The sequence below is a fragment of the Geotrypetes seraphini genome, chromosome 11 (genome assembly GCF_902459505.1).
Source record: "Geotrypetes seraphini chromosome 11, aGeoSer1.1, whole genome shotgun sequence".
Lineage (NCBI taxonomy): Eukaryota > Metazoa > Chordata > Amphibia > Gymnophiona > Dermophiidae > Geotrypetes > Geotrypetes seraphini.
In genome coordinates, this window is record NC_047094.1 from 23,767,037 (window position 1) to 23,787,273 (window position 20,237).

The window sequence follows — 20,237 nt, forward strand, 5'->3', positions numbered from 1 at the left end:
TAAAGTTAATTGTTTCCTCCTTATTTCTTTAGCTAAAATTATTTTTCTTTAGCTAAAGTTAAGTGCTTCCTCCTTTTCTCTTTAGCTAAAATTCTTTTTTCTTTAGCTAAAGAGCTTCCTCCTTTTTTCTTTAGCTAAAATTCTTTTTTCTTTAGCTAAAATTATTTTTCTTTAGCTAAAGTTAAGTGCTTCCTTCTTTTCTCTTTAGCTAAAATTCTTTTTTCTTTAGCTAAAATTTTTTCTTTAGCTAAAATTATTTTTTCTTTTTTAGCTAAAGTTAAGTGCTTCCTCTTTTTTTCTTCTTTCAGATGCAGATATGAGTTGGTATATTAGCCAAATCTGAAAATATTTTACAAATGGACCAATGATGAATACACCACTCCAGTAAGGGCACGAAAGAAATTTTGATTAGTGTCCTGGATCTAAGGGCTAGATTCACTAACCTGCTCGATCCGCAGCAGGCTGACAAATTCACAGAGGGTCAGCATGCAAATGGGGTCTAAAATCACGGGCTCGAACTGCGGGGAAGGGTAGGAGAGTCGGGGCAGCAAAAGGAGATTCGGAGCACAGGGCGGCGAGGAGCAAAACCAAAACGCACTTTTGAAAAACCTTCAAATAGAAACGTTTCACTCACGTCTTACTCGGTTTCTTGATCTCCATTCCCCAAACTTTTTCATATGTTATTCACTGTTTTCTATTAAAAACCATCGTGAATATGGGGAAACTGCAAATAACATGGTGGGAGACCTGGCCTGTTCCTGAAGGAGAGGCAAAATACGTGCCGGGAATCAACTATTTTTCTCTGTAAACGCTTGGAATCAGTGATTTCTCTATGGAAGCTGACGCTATTTGGAGGGAGGAACCAGCAAGGTAAAAACCGCAAATAATTGAAAAAGCGATCGCTGAAACCACGAATACAGAGGGAGAAGTATACTCCGCTTTACGTGCTGCTCAAATGTTGACGTTGGAGACATAAAACAAGGACAAGAAAATTCCACGCTTTTTTATTACTGTGAGAAGAAGGGGTGGTTGTTTTTTTTTTTTTTTTCAAGCAAACAGACCTGAAGTGGTACGCTGGAAACAAATCGCCAGTGTTTTCCTGCTCACTTTCTGTCACTGCTGTCATATCAGCGAGTTCATTCCTTTCTCCTTACCACTTCAATAAATCATTGGAGTCTGAGGTTCTCAGCAGAATAGGTCTTTCTTCTGAAAGGGTGCGCACATCCAAATCCATCAACAGAATATAAAAAAAAGGAAGAGAAACTCTGGAGTTTAGACTAAAACAAACTTGCCGATTTCCCTCTACAGGCCTCTAACAAATCATTTGCGAGTCCATGGTTTTAACCTGCTTTAAACCCGCAAGTTAAAACTACGGGCTCGCACTGCAAGGGAAGGGCAGGAGAGTCAAGGTGGCAAGAGGAGATTCAGGGCGCAGGGCAGCGAGAGGAGAGCCGGTGCGGCAAGGCAGGAGAAGTCGGCAGAGAGCAGGAAAGGTCGTGAGCGACGGGGTCCCCACCAGTCGCTTCTTTTTTGATCGGCCAGCCCAGTCGGTGTTCCTTAAAAAGTTTAGCGAATCGCGTCCTTCCTACTTTGCATGCCGTTTACCTTCATTTCCCCTCATTTGAATGCGCGGATTGGAATCGGGTCGGCCATGAGGTTAGTGATTAGGTTTAACACTGTACAGATTTACTCTCAGATTCTTTACTACTGAGATTGCAATTTGAGTAACGTAAGGTTTTCAAGTTGTATGTTTGGATTATCCTTTATTTACTAAAGCCAGGTAGAAGCGAAGATGAGATTTACCTGTTGTGAATTGTCCTTTCAGTTTCTGAAAAACTGGGTCCTGAGCCGTAGCCTGGGCTCTTCGGGCCAGGGATTCAGATGCCGCACTGGAGAACATGGTGGAGACGTTGGATACATTCTCAAGGCCCACGCCAAAGGTGCTGACCAACTTCTTCACGAAATTCAGGGTGTGCGGGGTGATTTTAGCATCGGAAACTGCTCCACTTTTCTCGAAGGCCACAGAGTAACACTTGGCCAGTCCCTGCTGCAGTTGCCTGAGCACCTAATGGGGAAATGAAAAACAAGTTGGACCAGGTAACGCCACGTGCAGTACATCAAAATTTTGCCAAAGGCGTTCTTTACATTCAAGTTTCAAGTTTATTAAAAATTTGATAAAACGCTGATCATAAATTCTAAGTGTTTTACAGTAAAAAATATAAAAAGGGGTCCAGTTAACAAACTATTAAAGACATAACTTTACAAACATGAGACAATAGGATAGTGGGGAGAAATACAATTTGAAAGAAAGAGAGAACAATTAAGGATAATAATAACAAAGGGAAAGGGAAAAATAAATTTTAGTATAGAAAATGAGCTAGAAAAGTCCCCAAAGATCAATTAACAGTCTTATGCGTCTTTAAATAAGAAGTTTTTGAGGCCACCCTTGAGTTTATGTAAATTCTGTTCAGACCTTATATATGATGGTAACGAATTCCATATTGTTGGAGCAATCGTTGCGAAAGAAGAAGCCCTACGGGCGCTAATAATTTTTAGGGATGGGACATGAAGAAGATGCTGTGATGCAGATCTTAAAGTTCTCGGAGGATCGTGTGGAATCCAGATATTTATGGATAAAAGTGGGTTCCTTGGTTTTCATAGTTTTGAAGGCGATTAAAGCAATTGTGTAAGTGATACGGTGATGGGTAGGTAGCCAGTGAGCACTTTTTAACAGGGGAGTAACGTGATCAAACTTTTTTTTTGTTGGTTATAATTTTTATGGCAGTATTTTGGATTAATTGAAAACGTCGGATGTGCAACTTTCCAAAATGTACTTGTGTGTGCATCTGTGCCTTGCAAGAGAGAGAATAAGAGATGGAGAGGTTGTGTTTGTGTATGTACGGGGGAGAGGAAGCAGCGAGCACGTGTGGGTGGGAGACAGAGGAGAGTTGTGGGTGGTTCTCGTTGCAAGAGGAAGGCTTTGTACTATATATTTCAGAGAGAGAGCATGAATTTGTTTGCATTGGTGACAATGTTACAAGGCAGCGTAGGAAGGGGGGGGGTCCGCCATGGGCTGGAGTGCTGGCACCCCTCCTCCTCTCTGCTCCTTTCCCACTCACCCCTATGCCTCGCGCCTCTCCCCCCCGCTCATGTCGGCTTTGACGCTTTCTCTAGTGTCACTTCTGGGAGGACGTCAGAAAGAGTGTGCCCAAGCCAGTGCGGGCAGCAAGTTCGCTGCTGCTCGCGCGCTGAAATTAAAAAGGTACGGGTAAGGGGCGCCACCGTCCCGGGCGCCAGCCACCCTCGCAGCGCCGCTGGCAGTGTATGTTTGAGAAGTGGAGTGTTTGTGTGTATATTCTTGCCAAATCTGTTGGGGTTTTTTTTTTTTTCCTTTTCAACCTATGCATGCAACTTTAAATGTACAGCACTGCGTATGCCTTTCAGTGCCATAGAAATAATAAATAATTGTAGTATATCGCCGATTGATCTACAGGGGTAAATTCTGCAACATCTGATGTAGCCGACGGAGTTTTGTTTAATGCAACCGATATGCATGCATCATTTTTGTGGCGATAAAGCACAGTTACTTACCGTAACAGGTGTTATCCAGGGACAGCAGGCAGATATTCTTGACTGATGGGTGACGGCACCGACGGAGCCCCGATACGGACAATTTTAGAGTGATTGCACTCTAAGAACTTAGAAAGTTCTAGTGAGGCCGCACCGCGCGTGCGCAAGTGCCTTCCCGCCCGACTGAGGCGTGCGGTCCCCAGTTAGGATAAGCCAGCTAAGAAGCCAACCCGGGGAGGTGGGAGGGACGCAAGAATATCTGCCTGCTGTCCCTGGATAACACCTGTTACGGTAAGTAACTGTGCTTTATCCCAGGACAAGCAGGCAGCATATTCTTGACTGATGGGTGACCTCCAAGCTAACAAAAAGAGGGATGGAGGGAAGGTTGGTCATTAGGAAAAAAGATTTTGTAAAACAGATTGGCCGAAGTGTCCATCCCGTCTGGAGAATGAATCCAGACAATAGTGAGATGTAAAAGAAAAAGGAACGTGAAGAATTTCACGAAGAAAATGAACTCGCGAGCGGGAAGGCGACAAAAAAGGATTTTCCAACAGCCATTGGAAACAAGCGACTTCTTAGCTCCGCGGAAACTAAGAAACTGGGGACCGCGCGCCTCCGTCGGGCGGGAAGGCACTCGCGCACGCGCGGTGCGGCCTAACTAGAACTTTCTAAGTTCTTAGAGTGCAATCACTCTAAAATTGTCCGTACTGGGGCTCCGTCGGTGCCGTCACCCATCAGTCAAGAATATGCTGCCTGCTTGTCCTGGGATAAAAAGCTATTCCTGCAAAGTTTATTCCTGCAAAGTTTATTAAAAAAAAAAAAGAGACACTGGTAGAGATCAGTGTTCACATAAGACATTCTAATCAAATCTAATCAGGACTTCTTAATCACACTTATCCAGTACAGGTTCAAGGCAATTCAATTTACAAGACAAGAGGCCCATGCAGCATCATGGGAAAAAGGTTACATCAGGTTGCAGAGGAAGATTAAACCAAAAAAAACTCTGTGGAGTGACGATGTTCCTAAATGGACTTTATTTGAAAGTGTCAAAATTCCAAAGGTACACTGAAATCATCCACATAAAATAATTCCATCCACATAAAAGTGAATCATCCACATAAGAGCCTTAAAGGACCTAGTCCGCTAGGGATACAGGACCCAACACGGTCCGCGTTTCGACAAAAAGTCTTCTTCAGGGGTCCCTGGGGTCCTATAAAGGTGAGTACGTGGGAAACAATTGTGTGGTGAGCCACACTGCTTGCATTTGCAATGGAAAGGAAGATTACACTGTTAGAATGGGAAGAATGTTGCAACACATTATAGAAGAAGGTTACATTGTTGCAAGAGGGGAAGTCGTTACATCACACTGAGGGGGATTGTTAAATTGTCATGAAGAGAGGGCAGAGTTACATTCCCCAGTACTCCCTGTAAAGAGGAGTACCGTATTTTCACGCAAATAACGTGCGCGTTATACACGATTTTACAAACCGTGCATAATCATGCACGTTATATGTGTGAGCACGTTGTACAAATAATCTCGGAGAGAGCGAGACCAGAAGGCTTTGAGCATGTGCAAATGCTCAAAGCCTAGTCTAGCCCGGCACAGGAAGAAGGAGGATCTCTCTCGCACCGCACAGCCCAGCCCAGCCCAGCCCAACGAGGGAGGATCTTCGGGCACTGGCACATCCTGTGCATTGGTGCTGGTGCCGGTGCCCAATCGGGTAAGAGTTGTCTTTGCGGTGCTGGGGGGGATGTAGGATCGCGGAGGGAGGGGGGAGGAGGATGCCGGTTCGCAGGGGGAATGCCGGAGCCCAGCCCAGCCCAACGAGGGAGGATCTTCGGGCACTGGCACTGGCACATCCAGTGCATTGGTGCCGGTGCCCAATCGGGTAAGAGTTGTCTTTGCGGTGCTGGGGGGGGGGATGTAGGATCGTGGGGGTGACGCGAACGGGGGGGGGGAGCATGCCGGTTTGGAGTAGGCGGGAGGAGGTTTTAGCATGCGCGGTATACGCGTGTGCGCGCTATATTAAAATTTTATTACATAAATTTCTGTTCCCCGCGCGCTATACCCGTGTGCGCGTTTTACACGGGTGCACGGTATATGAATGAAAATACGATATACTTCTCCCTCTGTATTCGTGGTTTCAGCAATCGCGTTTTCGATTATTTACGGGTTTGAGCTTGCTGGTTCCTCCCTCCAAATAGCGTCAGCTTGCATAGAGAAATCACTGATTCCAAGCATTTACAGAGAAAAATAGTTGATTCCCGGCACTTTCTTCACCGTATTTTGACTCTCCTTCAGGAACAGGCCAGGTCTCCCACCATGTTATTTGCGGTTTCCCCATATTCACGATGGTTTTTAATAGAAAACAGTGAATAACATATGAAAAAGTTATTCAAAGTGTGTTAATCCCCTATCACAATACGGAGGGAGAAGTATATTTTATATTAGGAGGAAGCACCTAAAAATATAAAGAACACTGTATCCTCTTTTACATTTAAGAGCATAAGAAATGCCGCTGCTGGGTCAGACCAGTGGTCCATCGTGCCCAGCAGTCCGCTCATGCAGCGGCCCCTAAGTCAAAGACCAGCGCCCTGAGACTAGCCCTACCTGCGTACATTCTGGTTCAGCAGGAACTTGTCTAACTTTGTCTTGAATCCCTGGAGGGTGTTTTTCCCTATGACAGACTCCGGAAGAGCGTTCCAGTTGTCCACCAATCTCTGGGTAAAGAAGAACTTCCTTACGTAAGTTGAGAGGGGATAGATTCCGTACAAACGTGAGGAAGTTCTTCTTCACCCAGAGAGTGGTAGAAAGCTGGAACACTCTTCCGGAGGCTGTTATAGGGGAAAACACCCTCTAGGGATTCAAGACAAAGTTGGACAAGTTCCTGCTGAACAAGAACGTGCGCTGGTAGGACTAGTCTCAGTTACGGTGCTGGTCTTGGACCAGAGGGCCGCCACGTGTGGACTGCTGGGCATGATGGACCACTGGTTCTTATGTTTGTACGGAATCTATCCCCTTTCAACTTTAGAGAGTGCCCTCTCGGTCTCTCTACCTTGGAGAGGGTGAATAACCTGTCTTTATCTACAAGTCTATTCCCTTCAGTATCTTGACTGTTTCTACCATGTCCCCTCTCAGTCTCCTTTTTTCAAGGGATGAAGAGGCCCAGTTTCTCCAATCTCTCACTGTACTGCAACTCCTCCAGCCCCTTAACCATCTTAGTCGCTCTTCTCTTGACCCTTTCGAGTAGTACCGTGTCCTTCAAGTACGGCGACCAGTGCTGGACGCAGTAGTCCAGGTGAGGGCGCACCATGGCCCGGTACAGCGGCATGATAACCTTCTCCGATCTGTTCGTGATCCCCTTCTTGATCATTCCTAGCATTCTGTTCGCCCTTTTGACAGCCAAGGTGACACTCAGAAAACATCACCCTGCAATGTGTGGATTTTAGAGATGTTGTAAGGTGTTATTTCTGGGGCTGTGCTTAGGTTTGGGGAAGAAAAGGACACCATAGTTGTGGCGTAGTAACAAGGGGGGGGGGGCGGTCTTGCTAAGAGCGCAGCACCCCTCCTCCTCTCTGCCCCACCTGCTGCCCTCCTTGCCGCACATGCCCCTTGCCTTCCCCGGCGTGAAATTGCTGCCCGCGTCGGCGCTCTCTCTGATGTCACTTCCGGGACCCGCGCCTCGGAAGTGACGTCAAAGGGTGAGCCGACACCGACATGGGCAAAGCTGTTCATGCCAGAGAAGTTAAAAAGGTATGGGAAAGGGAAAGAAGGGGGAGGGGGCATGGCAAGGGGGGGTGTTGGGGGGGGGAGGCGCCACTGCACCATAGACTACATTTTCAACTCTACAGGCATTTCTCATGTTTTACTATCTGATGTATTTCCATTTTAAAATTGTATTCTTCGCTGTATGTTCAGTTTTACTTGTCGTGAACCTCCTAGAACCATTCCTGGTCAGGCGGTATATAAAAAATAAAATTATTATTATTATTAATTGACCAGTAAACATTTACCCACACAAAAAAGCAGCACAAGAGACTGCAGCTACTCTGCATTCATGGCAAGGTAATAGAACATAGGATATGCCGGCGTTCGCCTCTTGGCTAAACCAGTTAGCAAGAAAGACAAGATCGATTTTCTGAAGCTCCCTTCCACAGATTACTGGTAGCTCTCAGAGGTCCAGGCTAATAATTGTTTTCTTCTAGAAATTTAGCTAAACTTTTTTTAAACCACATCCTCTGGTAAGAAATTCCAAGCTTGATTGTTCTGAGGCAAAAATACTTTCTCCCGTTTGTTTTATGGTTTCATACCAAGAATACTTGCATAATTTCATTTTGATGACTGGTAATACAGCCCCAGTGGTGTAGTCAGGGAGGGAGATGCCTCCTACTTTTCCCCGCTGCTTGCTCTCTCGCCTGCGCACTTCTTGAAATGTTTGTCAGCGCAAACGGCATCTTCCACCACCTGCTCGCGCCGGCCTCAGCTCTCTTCTGAAGTTACGTCCTAGTCCCGTGACCAGGAAGTGATGTCAGAAGGAAGCCAAGGCAAGCAGGAAGTGGAAGATGCCGCTTGCACCGGCAAACATTTCAAGAGAGATGCCGGTGCCCCTATCAAGACGGTGCCTGGGACGGTCTGCACCCCCGTTTATTACACCACTGCACAGCCCATATGTAAGGAAAAAAAAACAAACATGTTCATTTACCCAGTATGGACAGATCTGTGCACAACCAGCAACGACAGAAAAGCGACAGCATACGGCAGTAACTTGAGATAGGTAAATGAGAATTATTAAAGCCGTCGGTGTCTATCTTAGGAAAGCTGGATCTTTACTGATCTCTGTTCATTCATTAGAGCAGTGTCTCGCAAACTTTCCGGCCGGCAGCACACTAAACCCAGTGCCCCGGCCAGAAGGCACCCAAAAGCGCGCGGTCGTCGACGTCCGCACATATGCCATGAGAGGCAATTCCTGAAGGATAGGGGGATTGAGGGATACAGATAGGGGTAGAGATATGTTGTAGAAAGAGTATAGATAGAAGATAGGAGGGATTAAAGAGCTTAGGAAAGGATCACCGTACAGGTCATGGGCCTGATGGGCCACCACGGGTGCGGACTGCTGGGCGCGATGGACCTCTGGTCTGACCCAGCGAAGGCAATAAGAACATAAGCAGTGCCTCTGCTGGGTCAGACCAGAGGTCCATCATGCCCAGCAGTCCGCTCACGCGGCGGCCCATCAGGTCCAGGACCTGTATAGTGATCCTCTATCTATACCCTTCTATCCCCTTTTCCTTCAGGAAGTTATCCAATCCCTTCTTGAACCCCAAAATTGTACTCTGTCCCATTACACCCTCTGGAAGCATATTCCAGGTGTCCACCACCCTTTGGGTGAAGAAAAATTTCCTAGCATTGGTTCTGAATCTGTCCCCTCTTAATCTTTCCGAATGCCCTCTCGCTCTTGTAGTTTTTGAAAATTTGAAGAATTTGTCCCTCTCTACTTTCTCTATGCCCTTCTTTGTGTCTTTTTAGATAAGAAAGGTGAGTGAAGCTTTTATTACACTCAGTACATGTAAATGGTTTGTTCCCTGTGTGGATCAATTTCTTATGTTCTTATGTAGCTGTGGCGCGGCACACCTGAAATCTGAGGAGGCACACAGTTTGCGCTATACTGCATTAGAGGTATGTCCCCCCCCCTAGGTACAGAGAAAGAACCTCCATCTAATATGTACAGCGCTGTTTATGTCTAGTAATGCTATAGAAATGATTAGAAATAGTAAGTACATAATATAGCAAGCCAACCCAAAAATTACAAGATGAACACAAGAGGCAGTTGTGGGGTTTTTTTTTTTGTTAAAGAAGCAGAAATCACAATAGAAAGCTGAAAAAAATGCCTCAAGATACATTTCTCTCTCTCTTTGGTACAGCTTGTACAAGATAAATCTTCTGCAGAGAAAACTATTGATTTCTTTTTTTATTATTATTATTATTATTTTCTTGCCCACCTCACAACTCAAGTACCAAAACATTATTCAAACTCTGGATGCCATTGAGCTATTCACATTCACTGGGGTTTTAAAACTATAACCAACTAGTCACTTAAAAGACTTTTGTAGGTCCTTGGAAACAAACAAATCGTTAACAAACAGCAAACTTTGATCTACCCTGGCTAAAGCACTTTGCTCTCTTTTTTTTTGTTTTGTTTTTTAACACAGAGCAAACATCAGACTCGCCTCCCTAGTTTGCCCTATTTTTGCATTGCCTATGTTGGCTAAAAGCATTTTAATCTACTCTCAGCTGAGTATGTGGACCAAATCTCGCCATAAGGGATGTTAAAATCCCATCAAGGTCCCTAGACAGCACCAGGGACCGAGGCACGAAAAGGACTTCCAGAAACAAAACAGGAACCTCTCAGGGCCAAGGAACCAAGAGGTATGAGGGAAGCAAGGAGGGACCCAGTCACCCAAGTTTGATACCCCAGGGCCCCAGTCCCAGCCAAGAAAGAGCCCTGGGAGAGAAGTAGAGAAATTAAGAGCCAGAATGAAATACAAATACTGATGACCCTTATTTTATCCCTTTAACTAGGGATCTCCAGGTCTACCAGACCAGTTGAGACTGCACCACCTACTGGAAGACTGAGAAAGACTGGATTGATAAGTTATAGGCTCCACCAGAATTCTGTAGTTCACCCACCTGCTGGTAGGCCTGCCTTACCCATCCGTCTAGGCCTGTCTAGAGGGACGCTAAGGAACATGTAATTTCAAGGTGAAATTTAAGAGGCATTTCGCCTACACAGATCAAATTAAGGGGCAGAGCTGAAATGCAGTTTGAGGATGTGGCTGAAATATAATTAATGCTACAAGCTAGAGGCCGACTAAAGCCGAATTACATCCCCCCCCAAAAAAAAAAAAATTAGGCCCCACTAGGTGAGATTCTATAAATGGCACCTAACTGAAGATTGACAACTATTATGTGCCATGTTCCGTGGCGCCTATTCTTCTAAGGCGCCATTTATAGAATCAGGGCCTGAGGACATCAGACAGTTAGAAAAAAAAAAAAACGAGAACCCAAATAGTTAGGGCTCGAGCTGTGTTTAAATACCTCTTCGTGCCAGTTCTCCCGGAACCACACCATCTGATCCACGATGCCTTCCAGAGAGGAGAGGAGAGTCGGGTGAAGCTCTCGTTGCATGTGCATAATACGGCTGCAGCGCCACATGGGAGCGGTGGCTCTTATGGGCCCAGGATCGGAGGCAGAATGAGACTGGGCGCCCAATGAGCTTGGCTGCTGTTGCCCCGAATCTATGAGGAAAAATAGGTAAAGCTAACTCCCATCACATAAGTAAAACTGCTGAGTTACCATTCTTCCTATTTATTTCCAGTCTAATCCATTTAAATAATCTATTTATTTACTCAATTTTTTTATACCATTCTCCCAGGGGAGCTCAGAATGGTTTACATGAATTTATTCAGGTACTTGAGCATTTTTCCCTGTCTGTCTCTCTAATGTACCTGGGGCAATGGGGAGATTAGGTGACTTACCCAGGCCCACAAGGAGCAGCAATGGGTTTGAACCTATAACCTCAGGGTGCTGAGCCTGGAGCTTTAACCACTGCACCACACTCTCCCTATTCTCTTCTTGGCTGGGCTGAGAACTTTTCAGCTGCCCCTCGCATTGTGATGTCATAATGCCTCATTCCACCAATGCCTAAGAGCCAACCTCATCAGTGATGTCACAATGGCTTGGCTTCCCTATACTTGTGCCCCATTCACTAGATGCATTTGTCTCATTGAAATGAAAAATGTCAAGAAAAGTGTGGAAAACTTGTAAGTTTCATGGCTCCACATCATATTTATTTATTCCATTTTCTATACCGTTCTCCCAGGGGAGCTCAGAATGGTTTACATGAATTTATTCAGGTCTCAAGCATTTTTCCCCGTCTACCCTGATGGGCTCACAATCTCTCTTATGTACCTGGGGCAATGGGAGGATTAAGTGACTTGCCCAGGGTCACAGGGAGCAGCTTAGGTTTGAACCCACAACCTCAGGGTACTGAGGCTGTAGCTTTAAGCACTGCGCCAGTGGACAAGCATCATCTAGTGAAGACTAAAGAGAAGTAGATGTTTAAGGCAATCCGACCAGATAACAAAGCCACACTGGCCAAAGGTCTCACCACTTTTATAGCGCTCTCTCTGTTCTATCTTCAACGTCAGATAAAGTGTTCTGATGGGAAAATAGACAGCTTGCGGATAAACCCGCCCAACCTATGGGTGGAAAAAAATACAAGAACTTTAATTAGACCAAATGAGACAAATTTCTGACCCAAGTTAGTTTACTGTATGACGGTTCAGTACTGGTGCTAAATGCACACTCTGCATTTGACTAATGAGCTGGTCTAGCTAGACCCTTTTATGTTGCATTCCAGTCTACACTATTGCCACCTTTTCCACTGTAATGCAGTCTATGGTACTGCCCAGCTAGAACCTTGACTATAACCTTCTGTGTTGCATCGCAGTCTGTGCTATTGCCCAGCTAGAACCCTGCGCGCTGCATTGCAGTCTGTGCTATTGTCCAGCTAGAACCCTGCGCTCTGCATTGCAGTCTGTGCTATTGCCCAGCTAGAACCCTGCTCTCTGCGTTGCAGTCTGTGCTATTGTCCAGCTAGAACCCTGCGCTCTGCATTGCAGTCTGTGCTATTGCCCAGCTAGAACCCTGCTCTCTGCGTTGCAGTCTGTGCTATTGCCCAGCTAGAACCCTGCACTCTTCATTATAGTCTGTGCTATTGCTCAGCTAGAACCCTGCGCTCTGCATTGCAGTCTGTGCTATTGCCCAGCTAGAACCCTGCTCTCTGCGTTGCAGTCTGTGCTATTGCCCAGCTAGAACCCTGCTCTCTGCGTTGCAGTCTGTGCTATTGCTCATCTAGAACCCTGCGCTCTGCATTGCAGTCTGTGCTATTGCCCAGCTAGAACCCTGCACGCTGTGTTGCATTCTGTGCTATTGCCCAGCTAGAACCCTGCACTCTTCATTATAGTCTGTGCTATTGCTCAGCTAGAACCCTGCGCTCTGCATTGCAGTCTGTGCTATTGCCCAGCTAGAACCCTGCTCTCTGCGTTGCAGTCTGTGCTATTGCCCAGTTAGAACCCTGCACTCTTCATTATAGTCTGTGCTATTGCTCATCTAGAACCCTGCGCTCTGCATTGCAGTCTGTGCTATTGCCCAGCTAGAACCCTGCGCGCTGTGTTGCATTCTGTGCTATTGCCCAGCTAGAACCCTGCACTCTTCATTATAGTCTGTGCTATTGCTCAGCTAGAACCCTATGCTTTGCATTGCAATTTGTGCTACTGCACAGCTAGAACCTTATACTTTAACAGCAAATGGTTAGAAATTCTTTGGGTTAACAATGCCCATCTAGAGTCAACTAGACATACAGCTTTATTTTGTTTGTAGGCCCCATGTCATGGAGCTCCTTGCTCAATGCAGCTAGAGGCCTCTCAGATTATAATTATAGTCAGTTTAGGAAACATGTCAAGTTTGGATGGCTCTGTGAACTAAAACATATTTTCCTTTTATTTTTAGGACCAGTGGATAGGGATGATGTATTTTAAATTGCAATGTTTTATGATTTGGTTCTGCAGCACATTGAATTGGAATCTAGATTTAGCTTACCCCTTTTCCAGTAGTAATTCAAGGCAAGTTGCACTCATATCAAGTAGGTATTCTTCTCCTCCCCCTCCCCCCCCCCAACACACACAAAAGAGGGCATAGGGCTTGCAATTAGAGAATGACACAGGAACAAATTTTCCCCCGTCCCCGCTGGAACTCATTTTTTCCGTCCTGGCGAGTTCTTTGCCTGACCCTGCCCCATTTCTGCAAGCACCATCCTCATCTGCACAAGCCTCAAACACTTTAACATCATAAGTAGCAACATTCAAGTGCTCAGATTGTGATGTCATAATGCCTCATTCCACCAATGCCTAAGCTCCATCCTCATCTGCACAAGCCTCAAACACTTTAAAAGCATAAATAGCAACATTCTAGAGCTCAGATTGTGATGTCATAATGCCTCATTCCACAAATGCCTACGCTCCGTCCCCCAAACCCTTTAAAATCATAAGTAGCAACAATCTAGAGCTCAGATTGTGATGTCATAATGCCTCAATTCTACCAATGCCTAAGCTCTGTCCTCATCTGCACAAGCCTCAAACACTTTAAAACGTAAGTGTTCGAGGCTTGTGTGGTTAAGACAGAGTTTACAGGAACGGGGCAGGGGCAGGGACAAAACTCGCAGGGACGAGACGGGGAAAAATAAGTCCCCGTGTCATTCTCTACTTGTAAACTAAGTCTAAACCTGAGATGACACAGGGTTAAGATCAGAAAGAGTCACAGTGCAATCTGAACCCTGGCTTTCCTGGTTCTCAGCTTCCTGCTCCTCCTGCTACCTCCAAATAAATATATGCAAGCAAATAGATAAATAAGATAGATAAATACATGCAATTACTATAGAGAGAACACCAACAGGATCAAATCAGATTTTATTCATTGGAAACCATTGTGGCCAGCATTCATAACAAGATCTACAGAACTGGATGAACCAGTGCCTTTCTATACAGAGTATCAGGGGACAATTAACGAGTGTCTCTCTTATCGTCCTTCTAAAGAAATCAGGCGACAGCAGAATGCGAGAGCACCTGTATCACTTCTGCAAAGAGCTATTCGTTTATAAAATGGAATAAAAAAAAACCCACCAAAACACAGACACTATGACACCAGTTAGCCTTCTACTTTTACCACAATTCCCAGTGATCCTAGGATATTGTGCTGATGTGCCCATTAGAGAGTAACCATACACCACGGAACTGCAATGCTGAACGAGAACAATATGCACTGAACGTAAAGAAGCATCACTATTACTGACCTGAGGTTTCATGGATCCTCACACAGCTGAGTAAACATGAACTTAGACTGTAGCTTCAGCTTCTCGATCCACTCAACATGTGTAATGCTCACAAAGAAGTAGCTTGATTTATTTCTCCTCCTCCCCACCAAAATATCCGCACTTCTGCATTTTCTCTAAAATCAGCTCTTCTTCTTTTTATCTGCAAAGCATGCTGGGTAAAGGCTTTTCCAGCACCAGTCTGTCCCCAGATTTTCGTTGGAAACTGGTTCAAAGTACCATGCAAAGTTTGAAAATTCTGCTTCTCGTTAATGGAGATTGATTTATTTTTTTAATTACAGAACCAGTAAGTACCACAGTGGTCTCCAACATGCAACCCCCAAATCCTCCATTGCGGTCCTCAAACAGTTGCCTGAAATGCTCCTCAAATCCTGTAAATGCATTCATTTCAATCTTGCCCACTTGATATAGTAACTGCAACCAATTAAAGTGTGTCACTCAGGTGTCTTATTTATGGGATTTGCTATTGTTGACAATCCACAATAAAGTGAGTTTTTAAAATATATCTTTGAATGTTGTAGAATCAATATTAGTATCGATTTTTATGTTTTGTTTTGTTTTTTTTGTAAATAAATTTTATTGATAAAGCAGCCAGCAGCAATACAAGAATCAGAGTCGACAGCCCTGTAACAATCAATAAACAAGAGGTCTAGGACAAAACAGCATGCCCAAGAAGGCTTCAGACATAAACTACCAAGAAGCAATAGAAACAGAGAGTCAAGGGCAAACAGGTACACTCCCAGAAGAAAGTACAACAACAGAGCCCGGACGCTAAGAACAATGGCCTCTGAACAAGTAGGTAAAGGGTATAGGGCGGACATGGACAACTCCGGTCCTCGAGGGCCGGAATCCAATCGGGTTTTCAGGATTTCCCCAGTGAATATGCATTGAAAGCAGTGCATGCAAACAGATCTCATGCATATTCATTGGGGAAATCCTGAAAACCCGAATGGATTCCGGCCCTTGAGGACCGGAGTTGCCCATGTCTGGTATAGGGGATAGGACTTGAAAGACCGCTTATTCTGTGAAGTTACAATCAAAGCAGTTTACGTACGTTTTAGACAGGTACTTATTTTGTACCTTGGGCAATATAGTTTAAGTGACTTGCCCAGAGTGGAAATTCAACTCACAACCTCAGGTTGCTGAGGCAGCTGCCCCTCCCCCCCCTTCACTCCTCAAGGTCAAGGTGATTACAAAATTAGTAGTATATGCAAGCTTGAAATCTTTTGGTGGCCCTCAGAGGCGTCTTGTATTCACACTGCGGCCTTTACATGAAAGATTGGAGAGTGCTGCAGTTCTACAAAATGAACCAAAATTCACCCCATCCTCTCTGAACACACTGCTCGAACCCTTGTCCACACTCTCATAACCTCGTGCTTAAGACTACTGCATTCTACTAACAGGTCTCCCCGTTGATCCGCCTCTTCCCCCTGCAATCTGTACACAACTCTGCTGCACAACTTACCTTCTGCCAACAGGATGCTAGGCATAATTAAGAAGGGGATCACGAGTAGATCGGAAGAAGTCATAATGCCACTTTATAGAACAATGGTCAGACCGCACTTAGAATATTGTGTCCAACACTGGTCTCCATACCTCAAGAGGGATATAACTCTGTTGGAGAAAGTGCAGAGGCGAGCCACGAAACTTGTCAAAGGAATGGAGCATTTGAGCTACAAAGAACGACTGAGGAAACTGGGACTGTTTACCCTCGAGAAGAGAAGACCGAGAGGGGATTTGATAGAGACTTTTAAAATATTAAAAGGATTTGATAAAATAGACCAAGAAGCAGCATTGCTAACATTTTCGGACGTGACACGGACAAGAGGTCATAGCCTGAAACTGAGCGGCAGCAGGTTCAGGACAAATGTCAGGAAGTTCTGTTGCACACAGTGGGTGGTGGGTGCTTGGAACGCACTCCCGGAGGAGGTTGTGGCGGAGACTACTGTACTGGGATTCAAACGCAAGTTGGACGCACACCTTCTTGCATATCATATTGAGGGATACGGTAAAGTCGGGTCTCCAAAAAGGAGTACCTAAATGGCCCGCCGCGTGTGCGGAGCACCGGACTAGATGGACCTCGGTCTGATCCGGTGAAGGCGTTTCTTATGTTCTTAACCTTGCTACAGTCACCTCACCCCTCTCCTTAAATCACTTCACTGGCTTCCTATCCGCCTTCGCGTACAGTTCAAACTCTTCCTCGGTATCTCTCCTCTCTCCTTATACAATTCCCCGAGAACTCTGTTCCTCAGACAAATTGCTTTTATCTGAACCCTTCTCCTTCACTTCCAATTCCAGACTTTGTTCCTTCCATCTTGCCGACCTGTATGTCTGGAATAAACTACCTGAGTCCGAACACCACGCCCCCCCTCCCTTGCGCAAAAGTAGGCTGAAAACCCACCTTTTAAAGAAAGTCTTCAACTCATAACCCTACTCCCCTCTGCCCACCACCCTGGCCAGCAGTTTAACCATCCCCTCCAAATCTAACCCCTACCCTGGCATCCTGTTTGTCAGTCTTGATTGTAAGCTCATTCGAGCAGGGACTGTATCCTTTGTGACTATGTACAGCTGCCGCATACGTCTGGTAGCGCTCTAGAAATAATTAATAGTAGTAGTAGTAGTGTGAAGAGTTTCCGTCTTTGGGAAGCAGAGCTGAGATTGTGATGTCATAATGCCTCATTCCACCAATAAGAGCCAACCTCATCAGTGATGTCACAATGTCTTGATTGTCCTGTACTCCCCTCTGCCCTACAACCCAGCCAGCTGATTAATCGTTCCCCTTAACTGTATCCATGAGATCCTGTTTGTCTACCTTGTCTGTTTCGAGCAGGGACTGTCTTCTTTGTGACTCTGTACAGCGCCACGTACATCTGGTAGCGCTCTAGAAATAATTAATAGCAGTACTGTATAGAACGTATGGGCTGGATACTGCCACCGTTAGTCACATGGGCTGCATCGTAGCCACCTACCTGGCTAATAAGGTTCAGCAGCAGCTTGCCCTCGGAACCAACTAAACACGTCAGCAGCTGAGGAATCCAGGCCAGCCACTGGATGGGAGGGACACCAATGCAGTACTTGTCAACTGCGTCTGCTAAAGTGTTTTTCTCATCGTCGAAGCTCAAGAGCCAAAGCACCTGCAAGGAAGCAAAAGAGAGTAAAGAAACACGAAGCTTCTCGCTTTAGGACAGTATTCTTCAACGTTACAATTAGTTTATTTGATATACTGCTTTTCTTAACAATTGCTGTCGAATCAAGGCGGTGAACAAAGTTAAACACAATGGGTTCAAAATAATAAAGACTAAGAAAAAAACAGACAGGCAAACTGGGAAATAAGTAACACTAGGTGCTTAGAACTTCCCCATCTGTCCAAAAGGCTCACAATTTAATTAAAGCAACTGAATAAACATTTATTAACATACTGACGGTATAAGAGGACAGAAAATAAAATTCATAATCAATAAAATAGCTGAAAATTGAAAAAAAAAAAAAAAAGATCAATAAAATTAAATTAAAAAGTAATATCATCAGTCCAGTCCACAGGATACAGCTGTAGTCCTCCGGGAAATGTGACACAGCAGGCCAAAGACAGTGGGGCGTTATGAGTGGGGTGCCAGGTGCAACTTCCATCAACCCTACTTGACTGTTACAACCAAAATTATAAAACCACTCTTCCATGATTGTGTCAAATATAACCGATTGGTATCATGACAAATTGCTGACTACCCTGTTTGTGACGTCAGTAATTGTTCGTGAAGGAGTGTAACCCGATTAAGAGTGGTAGGTGTGGCTCTGGCCACCTTGTTAGGTAGTTGGATTGACATGTGGATGTGACAAAGCTGACAAACTGATCATGCTCTTTTTATTATAGTTTTTGTTTAGTTATAAACGGTATAGAAATATTTTTAAATAAATAAGTCACGTACTATGTAAGTGCTCCCTGACTCACTCTCTCTCCCCACCCCTTCTTTCTTCAGAGGCTTACTACCTCTGGGTATAGTTGTTCTCTTTTCCCCTAGTAATACATGGCTCTTGGTGAATTTGAACCACACAATGCCTGAACTCCTATGCCATTCTTACGAGACTATCATAAACTCACTGACCGTCATATCACGCTGAAAGAACAGAGGAAAGTTGTTCCAGAAGTAGCTCCAAAAATAGTCTCTAGAGAAAACCAGGGATGAGACTGTCCGGGATTGCAACGAGGGAGAACACGTACGATAGAGGATCTGGGAAGAATGTGGTGAGGGAAAGAGTAGTGGCAGAGATAAGACGGAGAAGAACCTAGTGGGGTGGGGGTGGGGAGCAGATTTTATTTGTGTTGATCGGAGTATGCTTGAGTAGACAAGCCAGCCACATCAACAGATGGGAACTACTAACCCAGGCCAGCTGCATCACTGAAGGAGCCTCTTTCTTGCCCAGACTCGGCATCTCCTCCCCAGCTCCTCTTGCGCCTCAATTTACCTTCAGGAGCCAGCCATGCCACGATGAAGACAGAAGGAACCCAAAACCAAAGCCCGAGACCAATGTGATTTGAAGAATAAAATTACCGGACAACAAAAAGTAGAAAAAAATTAATTAATTTTATATTTTATGATTAGAACATTTCAGATTTGAAATATGTATCCTGCTAGAGCTGGTATTAGACATAACTGGGGACCGCAAAGCCCAGGCTGTGCTTCTTTAGCTTCTAGCTGGCTTAGGGCTTTCTCTGACCAGGGGGGCAATTGCCCTAGTTGCTCTCCCCTTACACTATTCTTGCCATGTGTGACTGAAGTGTTCTGTTAACTTGATTTTTCTGTGTAGCATTCTGTAGTAATTTGGTTTGTTCAGTTTTCATAATAGTGGAGGGGATATTTGTGAAAGAGAGGGGAGACAGGGGTGTTGATCCTTGCTCTGTATTATTTGTGTTTATAAAATGACAATTATACAGAATATTGTCTCTTTTTATACTTTAATAAAATATGTTCAGTATAAAATCATAACTATTCGAGGCTTGTGCAGATGGGATCTGACAGTTTGCAGGGCGGGCACAGGGACTGAGCTCGCAGGGATGGGGCAGAGACGGGGACCGAGCTCGCGGGGATGGGGCATGGATGGGGACTGAGCTCGTGAGGACAAGGCAGGGACGGGGACCAAGATCGCGGGGATGAGGCAGGGACGGGGACGAGCTCACGGGGACGGGGCGGGAATGGTGATAAATTTTTTTCCCCGTGTCATACTCTAGCTGCATTCTCTCCTGCAAGTTAACTGGTTTACATTTGGACAGTGGCAGAACTAGCTTCTCGGTGGTAACTTTATGCTGCAGGACTCCTAAAAGCAAACAGCCAATCACGCCTGCTGCCAAGCAACAGAGCATAACCGCATGCAGCTTGTGGGAGCTGAACTTTGACACTAGAATACACAGGTAATTAGTGAAAACCAAGCAGGAGGATGCAAAAGGCAGACTATAACAAGCTTTTGGGAAGCTAACAATAGCTCTGTTCTAATTACACAGTGGCAAATCTTTTCCCCCCACCGAAGGGTAGTAGAAGCTTGCAAAAGATCTTTTATTATAAGAGCAAAAAGGCACAGCAGCAGCGAGAAGACTCTGGAATCTTTCTGTGTAGGAAAATGTACAAGTAAGAACGGATAACTGTTCCACCCTTTTGAAGGCATGAGTCCCTGGAACATTTTTTTGTTCATTATAGAAAAGGGCTGGGAGAATTTAGTTCTGTGGTATCC

At 45.1% G+C, this 20,237-nt stretch overlaps 1 protein-coding gene across 6 annotated transcripts in view; it reads right to left on the reverse strand.

The window, feature by feature from the left end:
- TRRAP (transformation/transcription domain associated protein) overlaps positions 1-20,237 on the reverse strand; it is a 359,951-nt gene that overhangs the window by 50,563 nt on the left and 289,151 nt on the right. For all 6 annotated transcript variants that reach the window (XM_033914195.1, XM_033914194.1, XM_033914196.1 and 3 more), the window contains 4 exons: positions 17,486-17,650; positions 11,736-11,826; positions 10,664-10,863; positions 1,804-2,065 (listed from right to left, as the gene is read on the reverse strand). In XM_033914195.1, coding sequence (XP_033770086.1) covers positions 1,804-2,065; positions 10,664-10,863; positions 11,736-11,826; positions 17,486-17,650 — 718 coding nt within the window. The remainder of the gene's footprint in view (positions 1-1,803; positions 2,066-10,663; positions 10,864-11,735; positions 11,827-17,485; positions 17,651-20,237) is intronic.